The sequence below is a fragment of the Neopsephotus bourkii genome, unplaced genomic scaffold (genome assembly GCF_033783945.1).
Source record: "Neopsephotus bourkii isolate Nb327-2 ecotype Australia unplaced genomic scaffold, CSIRO-AGI_Nbou_v1 NB_1827, whole genome shotgun sequence".
Lineage (NCBI taxonomy): Eukaryota > Metazoa > Chordata > Aves > Psittaciformes > Psittacidae > Neopsephotus > Neopsephotus bourkii.
The window spans coordinates 465,365-474,273 of record NW_026902300.1 but is presented as its reverse complement, the minus strand read 5'-3'; the positions used below and the strand labels follow the sequence as shown (position 1 = coordinate 474,273).

The window sequence follows — 8,909 nt, the reverse complement described above, 5'->3', positions numbered from 1 at the left end:
TTGTATCTTAGAACAATTCTGTCACCTTGCACATTTAGAAATTGGTGAAGACCCCATTCAGAGCCTTCATCCTAACGAGGCCGGGTCCGGATGGTTCTTCCCGCCGCCACGAGGTGGCGCTGCCCGCCGGTGAGGCCGGTTGATAGACTCGGGAGCCGAAATAGACTCGGCAGAGCCTCGGGACCGTGTCAGGGAGCCCAGATAGACCCCGTCCTTCATCACTAGCACCGCTCCTGGATCCAGGGAATGCCGGGATCCCGAGTGTGGAGAAGGGCAAAAGAAGGAGCAGCGGCGGGTTGAATAGCACCTTTAAATTCTGGCTGACACCTCTGTCCCAGCTCCCTAAAATCTCAATCAACAAGCCATTAGAACTCGACAGGAGTAAAACTAAATCCTCGTTTAAGTGTATTTATTCACTCCCTTTTCTCTCTTTCAAATGCTAAATCCATTTCAGCATATGCCCCTTCTTTCTCTCGACTTTCTCTAAAGACCAGCAGCCTGGACCACTCTTGTAAATATGAAAGATGCTAATCACATGACATATCACGTCTCAGTCGGAGCCTGGAATAAAGCCGTGAGATTTGGGATCATTGCCTCCAGACAACAGCTTCATCAGCCGGAAAGTTGGTTTTTTTTCTCCTTTCCTTCAACTCTCAATTCCCTCTTTGTCTGGGGGAAAATGCAGCCAACTTGAGTCACCCCAGCCATATGGTTCACTCTGTGTTTTTTTAGTTGAAGCCTGAACTGTTTGTGACTTGCGAAGGGGTTCTTTTTTTTTCTTTCCTCCTTATTTTGGGGGGCTGGGGGAGAAGCGTGTGTGTATAAAGACATAGAAGAGGTTGCCCTGTACTGGGGCGGCTTTGCGGGTCTACGAGATGTTCCTCATGTGTTGGTTTCAAACATTCCTTCTGCAGCCACTTCACTGCTCTAAGAGCCATGAGATTGAAACCTCAGCCACAATAACAACCCCAGTCCCAGGGATCTTACTCTCCCTTTGGTTATTTTTCTCTTTGATGGATGGAAACACCTTCTTAAAATGTGATTTGTTTCACTGCGGCCTCAGTTTGCATTTGTCTGCAAAACAAGAGAATCCACCTCCCAGCAGATCCCTCCTAGAAATGACTTGACTAAGTGAATCCCTCTAGTATTCTGAGTAAGGAAGAGCAGCTTTTAAGATTCATATAAAGGAGGAGCCGAATGAGTTTGGTGCACTCCAGTTTAGATAGACCCTGCTTGCTAGCAGCCTGCCAAATTTTCTTTCTCTCCTTCCTCATACAACCCCCTTCCTCCCCAGCCCTCAAAAAATAATAATAATAAAAAAAAGCCCTTTCATGAAATCATTAAATACTACAGAGGTGGTCAAGCTAGTCCTGCTTTTCAGGCATCCAAAAAAGAAAAGGGTCCTTGAAGTTTAGAAGATGCCCAAGGAAAACTCATTGAATGACATCAAAAGAATGAGTTTCCATAGCTGTTGAAGCACGAGAGCCATGTAGCTGCACAAAGGCGGGTTGGGGCAGTGGGACTGTCCCACTTCTCTATCCCAGCACAATTGGGTCACTGAAATAGGGAATTAATTACCATTGGAGAGTGGGCAGCCTATTCACTGCTGGCTGAGTTTTATTAAACGCCAATATAAATAACAAAACAACTCTTGTGGCTGCACTATTCCTACATGCCAAAGGAAGGATTATGTTGGGGATTAACATCTTAAAGTCTATGAGACTTTCTGACTCAAGGCTCGGAGCTGGTAATCGTATTTGTCTCCTGGTTCAGCGATTAGTGCTCTCCCCTGCGCACCTTCGCCTGGACAGCCAATGTCCCTTTTTGCAGGCACTGGGGTTTTCACACAATTGGCTGTTCTTTTCCCCACATCTATAGAAAAGAATAAGAAAACTGAAGCGTGCTCACACCATCCTCAAGCTTCTTCTCCATGGGAAAGGAAGGACCAGCGGCCTTTTTTCACAAGGGGGGGGAGGCAAGCCCTTGTTGGCGGGGCCCAGGGTGGCAAAATCGCTCTGCAGGCCTGCACCTGCCATGCAAATCCATTGGGAACAATCAGCCCCTGACGAGGGGCTCGGCTGGGTGGAGGTGGGGGGTTAGGGATGGATTCTCCTTGCTTCAGTTCCAAAACAAATGCTGAACTTGCTATTGCAGGTTGGGAATGGGGGGCTGCTCCTCATCCCTCCAGGAAGCACTTTTGGCTGCAACATTCCCTGAGTGGTGTCAGGATGGAGCTCGCTGGGGGGACCATGGCACCGCAGCAGCCTCCAATTTCTCCCTCTGCACCCCAATATCCTGCTGGGGGAGACACACATTTTTCCCCCCAGTTTAAAAGCAGAACCATCACACTCGCCAGGTTGTGGGTGCTATCCACAAGGATTGGGGTGCCCTGGTCACCCAAACCCTCAGGAGACTCCTGGGGGGCTCGGGACACAGAGCTGGGAGGGCTGAGGCCAGGCAAGCCATTAATGCTGGTTCACGACTTGTGAGGTCGGAGTGTGGACAGACTGTATCCAAAGGTCTCTCAGCAACACAGACCCTAAACTTTTAGGGCTGCTGGGTCACCTCAAGAGTTCAATCTTCTTACAGCAAACAAAGCCTCTCTGAAGGTTTCCCCCACTGCCTCCCGCACACAAGCTCAGAGTCCTTTATTTCTGGGCTGTGTGATAAGCTTAAATCATTGTGCTCCCATTTCTTGATCGTCGCCTATTTTGTGCCTTTGTTCCCGTAAAGTAGGACCGAGTCTGGCAAAGGGGCTGAAGTTGAACAGTTTGACCCTTGGAAGACAGTTCAGGCAGTGGGCAGCACTCCCTCTCCCCCCACTGCTCTCAGCAGAGCACCTCGTGGCTGAGCAGCTCAGCCAGGGCTGGCCACAGACCACACAAGCGTCCCTTGGACCCTGACTCATCCTCAGTCAATTTCTGCTCAGCCCTGTGGAGAAAATCTCTTCATCAGGGAACTGGGGTGAACTGCAAAAGATGCCTTGATGCTCTCAGCATCGACAGAAGGACATAAATCCCATCAACGGGGTGTGAGCAGCAGGATGGACTGGCCTGGTTACAGGCAATACTGCGACACACTTTAAGGTGCTGAAAAAGGAAGAAGGTCCCTTTGTGTCACTCCCTTGCGATGCCAAGGGGACCTACAGGTTTCCATTTTTCAGTAGGAGGGGAAGGTTAAAATCTCTTGGTAGAGCCTTTAGATTCTATAAAATTAGAGATTTTCTAACAGCTCAGGTAAATCACAGAGAGCAGGTGGTACCTGATCTCAGAGCAGGATGTCTCCACACAGCCCTCATCCACACGCTCACTGAGACTTTACCTCTGACATCTGTTTTCTGCTTTTTTACCACTGGCAGCAAATCAAAATCCATTTCAGAGTCCGACTCCCCAGACTGCCTCAGTGATGGCGCTTCCATGGGGGGAGGATGCCGCGCTACCCTGTCCTTTCACTTGCCCTGACCCATGTGGGTCCATTGGGTGCCAGGACTGGCTTTCTGCCCCAGTGGGTACTCTGAAGGAGAAGGCATGGCATTGGGAAGCTCTCCTGTTGGATTCTTACAGAAGCAAACTATTCCAAGTACTTTTTTTAAGCCATTATTTTTCGTTAGATAAGGCGCTGGTGTTACCCAAAAGTTAACAGGATGACTGTGTCTGTCTGACAAAACAAACACAGCTTGAACCCTACACTGGTTAATACCAGAAACAGTTCACTGTACAGCACGTGCCTGACAGGTATCACAAAACGGTGTAGAAGTGTGTTACGGTGCTCTTCTTTTAATAGAAAAGAAACCCCATCTATTATCTGACACCGTCTCTGTATCTCCAGGTTAGATTTTAGGAAATAAATGGCAGCTTCAGAAGAGCTACTAACCTACACACACACACACCCCCACCAGGAATAAAAAGCCAAACCAACATCCTCTTGGCACAACAGACTGTAAAGTGGTTGTGTGGAGGGGTTAAGAATTTTACAGCCCGTTTTGTACCCAAGGGTTGCGTCTGACAGCACCGAGCCCACACAGGCCCCTGCTGCTCTCCAGAGGCAATACATCCCACCCCGATCTCCTCAGGCTTTTCTCTGCTCCGTGCCAAAACCAGCTGCAAGCGGAGGGGAGAAGACACAAGACCCTCACCAACAGCCCCCCATCCCCCCAAAATGTGTGTGGGGGGGTGTCCCTCAAACGTTTGTGTTTCCGTCCACTCCATCAAGCACCTCTATCCCCCGAACCCCGTTACTTCCCTCTCTAAAATGGCACCGCCCCTTGGTCAATGAGGGAGTCCCGGCCGTGAGGGAGCCGGCACGCGCGGGCCGCGCCGATTGGACGGCGGCGGAGCCTCTCGCCTACCCCTTCGCCCCCCCCTCCTTTCCCGCAGCCGCCATTCATTAATAAATTAGCGGCACGCTCCAGCCGAGCGCGAGGTTTCTGTTCGGTTGTGGGGGGCGGGAGGAGGAGGGGACGATGATGATGATGATGAGGGATGAAGTGGGGGGAGGACGGGACACACGGACGGGAGCCCCCGCGGGCAGCTTTGATTGTTCCCCGCGGGATATATAAGGGGTGTTAAGGAGCGGTCGTGTGCCAGACACGCAGCCGAAGGGCCCCAGGGCGCGTGCCACCGTTGCCCCCCTTCTTTCTCCCGGCACCCCCTCCCCTCCCCTTCACCTCACCGTTATACCGTCGCGCTTTCCACCGTGAGGTGAAGGGGAGTTTGCCTCGTGCGGTTCCGGTACCGCCTGTGCTGCCGCGCAAGATGCCGGTGAAAGCAGAGGAGCTGTCGGGGCCCGCCGAGGACGACCTGATACTGGTGGGCCTCGCCTCGCCCGCCTCTTCGCCTTCGCTGCCGTCCAGCGCCGACGAGGAGGAGGAAGAGGAGGAGGAAGAGGAGGAGGAGCCGCGGCTGGTGGTGGAGGAGGAAGTGGCGGGCGGCCGCGGTGCTCGGCGGCGGGCGGAGGGCAAGCGGCGGGCGGGCCGGAGCCGCGGTACCCCTGGTACGGCGGAAACGGCGCAAAGGCTGAAGCGGAGCCGTCGGCTGAAAGCCAACAACAGGGAGCGCAACCGGATGCACAACCTGAACGCTGCGCTGGACGCCCTCCGCGACGTGCTGCCCACCTTTCCGGAGGACGCCAAGCTCACCAAGATCGAGACCCTCCGCTTCGCACACAACTACATCTGGGCGCTCACCGAGACCCTGCGGCTGGCGGGGGTCCCGCCGGTGCTCCCGGGGGTGGCCGTGGGGGGAGCGGGCAGCCCTTCCTGGAGCGCCGGCACCGCCAGCCCTGCGCCCTCTGCCTCTCCCCGCGCTTGCACTTTATCGCCCGCCAGCCCCGGAGGATCCGTGTCGGATGCGGAGCACTGGCCACCGGGAAGCTTCCCCCCCGCCACGGTGCCGCTGCCCCGCCGCTGCCTTTAGCCCGGTGCTCCCGGTCCCCGTTCCCACCATCGGGATGGCGGCATCTGCGCCGTTTCCCACGGCTCTGGACCTGTCACCTGCCAAAACCAAACTTTCTATTTTCTCCCTCCGATGTGCACTTTGTCCAGCTCCCAAGGCTGTGACCGCGGCTTTCCACACACCCCCATTCATTCCGCTCTTCCCCTTCCACCATCTGTCCCTTAGGATTCCTCGGGGGGGGGGGGGAAGAAAGAGGGTTAAACCCCCCCCATCCCTAAAGTGTTTTTTGTTAGGGCTCCGGGTTAGAAGTCATTGTGTAATTTGTAGGCTTTGTGAGGGCTGAATGCAAGCGTGGAAATTTAGGCTAAACTCTATCAAAAATTAAATAGAGACAGCCTTCCCCCCCCCCCCCCCCCCGGGTGGGGGAGTAGGAGTAGGGAGAACCTCCTCATGCATTATTTATTTTGACCTTTAAGGGGACAAGGAACTCCCCCCTTCTTTCAGGAGATGAAAAATAAACAGATTGAAAACCTCAACAGACACGGGGCATTACAGTGATCAGCTGCATGCATGTTCACCGTTTATTTATTATAAAGGAAGATATCATGGAAAAGATGTATTTTTTTTTTATAATTTACAGAGTTTATTCCACTATGTATTTACATCTGAAGAACAAAGGGATTGTTTTTGTGATAAAATATAAATAAAAGGCTCTAATTTTCATATATTTTGGGCTTGCTGCTTGTTTTGGGGTTCCATACTGGGAATGACGGGCCTGGGGGGCTGATTCCTGTCCTGGTTCTGGGTGTAAAAGCCCTAAAATTTCTGACTTCATAGAAGCAACCCCTTTTTTTCTGCAGAGTAGGAAGCTCTTGTAGGAGTCAGTTCAGCCCCAGTGTGGGGCCAAGAGGCCATTCTTTAGGGCTAAAGGTCCTTAGGGAGACATGGAGCCAAACCAAGGAAAAGTTCCCTGTTTTTCTGTAGCCAAGCAAATCCTCAAATGGGTTCTAGATGCTAAAACACATGAGGGACTCGGCTTCCACCTCTCATGATGGCATTTTGGTTCTTAGGTTCCTTGTGTGGCTCATAATGTGAAGGAAACCAGCAGTAAGCACAGTAGATAAATACATAAATTCAGTGGAAGTTTACTTATGGTTTAATTTTGCCTCTTGATACAGAAGATTCTGCGCAGTGAATGTGTGTTGCATGGATGGATGGATCCACCGGCACCTGCCCAAGGACGTCACCATGGAGGAGGATGAGGGGATGCTGGAGGCCACCGATGCCCCTCAATCATCCCCCCCATGTGCCTGGGAGCACTCTGTGACTTCTGAGTCTGAACACCTGGAAATCATTAAATCCCAGCGGAGGCGCCTGAATGTATTAATTAAATAAAAGATGCAGCCTGGTGCTTTCCCCCGATCCTGGGAGCGTGAAACCCAGTGCTGGGAGTGACAGCCTCAAAAGGGCAAGAAGTGATAAAAAAACAACCCCAAAATGTGTGAAAAGAGAATTAGTGAAATTAGGTTAGGCCAATAAAACATGTGGGGGTTCCCCCCACCTCAGCCCCACAGCCTTGGGCGAGCAGCACGATGGAGCCTGAGCTATTGTTCCCCCCCCGGCAGGGGGGTTATTGTGTAATAAATAATTCCTTCCAAAAAAGAAGAAGAAGAAAAAAAATAAAGTGGGAGCATTTGCATAATCACTGCTTTGATGTGGGCAGCACGATGAAGCTGTGTCCCCCCCAAATCTGCCACGGGCCAGAAGGAACAAAACAAGAGGGAGCCTTTCAATCCATTAGCAGTGTGTGGGGCAGCCTGTCATGAGAGGAGGCTTCACCCTTGATCACTTTTCACAACCCCCTTTCAATGATTAAACTCCAGTAATGCCCCCCCCCAAAGAAAGCCGGCAGCTCACTCAGCCTCTCTGTCTCTTCTGGCTGGGTCTCGTTGTCCTTCCCCAGTTTCTCTCTTGCTTTTAAGAGATGCTGGAGTAGGTGCCTTCAGCTCTTCGAAAGGTTGGGATGGGTGGGATGTGCTTCAGGTACATCTCAGGTGGCTCAGCATATACTCCCTCCAACACTCTTTGGGGAGGAATGCTGCTGCTTCCCAAGTTTGTCATCCTGGAGGTACTTCTTTCCATTCCAGGTACAGCCTCTCTTACATCCGCTGTCCGGCTGAGCTATGGCAGTGGGAGCCGCTACGGGAAAATGCACACATAGCGTTGGAGAATGGATTGGGAGTGCGAGAGGAGTTTTCTGGAGTTTGAGGTGGGTGCCACCACACAAACCAAACCCTGGTCCACAGGATGGGCTTGGCTGGAGTTGCCCTTGAAGAAGTTTGGGAAGGGGCAGCAGTGCAGTGCTGGCAAAGGGAGATACGGAGACAGGACTTGTTACCTTCCCCGTTAATCCACGTCCTGATTTCTCTTTCAAATGTAGCCAAAAGAGCTTATTTCCCTCTTTCTTCCTCCTGAATTTGAAAGAGTTAATTTCCCTCTTCCCCTTGTTTTCCTTCAGTTTTCCTCTTTTCTCTCAGAAGACTGATTTTTGGAGGTGAAGATCAGGAGGCTGGATGGGGCTTGGAGCAGCCTGGTCTGTGGAAGGTATCCCTGCCCATGGAAGGGGGCTGGAACTGGATGAGCTTTAAGGTCCCTTCCAACCCAAACCAACATGTGATTCTAGGATTCTATGAAATTGCAGCGAATCTGGATGCAGGATGGCAAATCACCTCTTAGGAGGAAGTGGAAAACCTGGGAGCAGCTTCCAAGCAGCACCTTGCCCAAATAATGCATGTTTATGATCCTTTTGCACACTGTATTTTGGAACAGCATTCCTGAGTCAGCCCTCATCTGGCTGGTGGATTTTAAGCTGCAGAGAGAGCTTAGATGCCTCACTGCTGAGCCACCGGGTGCACACCCAGAGTAGGAGTGAAGGTAGAAGATGTGGCAGGATGATAAATTCAACTTAGGTCGCTTCCTACGTAAATCTGAAGACCCCAGCATGAGGGGTCTAGCTCAAAGAAAAACCCAATCTCCTAAAGCCCTGTTCAGGTGCCTCAGGTTGAGGTTCAGGGTCCACTGCTCCCCAGGTTTGACTATTTTATTGTCACAGCAGTTCCTTGGTTTCCTAATGGTGAAAATGTTGGGAAACAACTGGATGAGGTTTCACCTGCTACAGGCCATCCTGTGGTGCTGTCTGATAAGTTTGCTATTGAAACATGTATGACACTAAATAATTAAGTACACACACTAGCTGTCTTTTTGACACTGCATCCATTAGTTATTGCAATAACACTGTTTTAATTGAAAAGACTGATCATCTGGGATATGAAAGTTACATATTTTCTTATTTCCATAATAAAATATACATGGAACTTCTGGAAATACAATGAGAGGCTACCCCACAATACTTGCAAAATATATTTTTTTGTGTATAAAACATGTTTCTCTGCAGATGATCCCACACAACCCTAGTGTTGCTGCCATCTCTCTCGGGATGGGCGCTTGGCTGGAGGG

General features: G+C 51.2%; 2 protein-coding genes across 2 annotated transcripts in view; one reads left to right on the top strand and one right to left on the bottom strand.

The window, feature by feature from the left end:
- Positions 1-5,631, top strand: part of NEUROG2 (neurogenin 2) — a 456,819-nt gene extending 451,188 nt beyond the window's left edge. The window contains exon 2 of the mRNA XM_061343884.1: positions 4,480-5,631. Within this exon, the coding sequence (XP_061199868.1) occupies positions 4,755-5,414 (660 nt within the window). The 5' untranslated portion in view covers positions 4,480-4,754 and the 3' untranslated portion in view covers positions 5,415-5,631. The remainder of the gene's footprint in view (positions 1-4,479) is intronic.
- Positions 1-8,909, bottom strand: part of LARP7 (La ribonucleoprotein 7, transcriptional regulator) — a 104,210-nt gene that overhangs the window by 48,581 nt on the left and 46,720 nt on the right. The gene's annotated exons all lie outside the window — the stretch shown is intronic.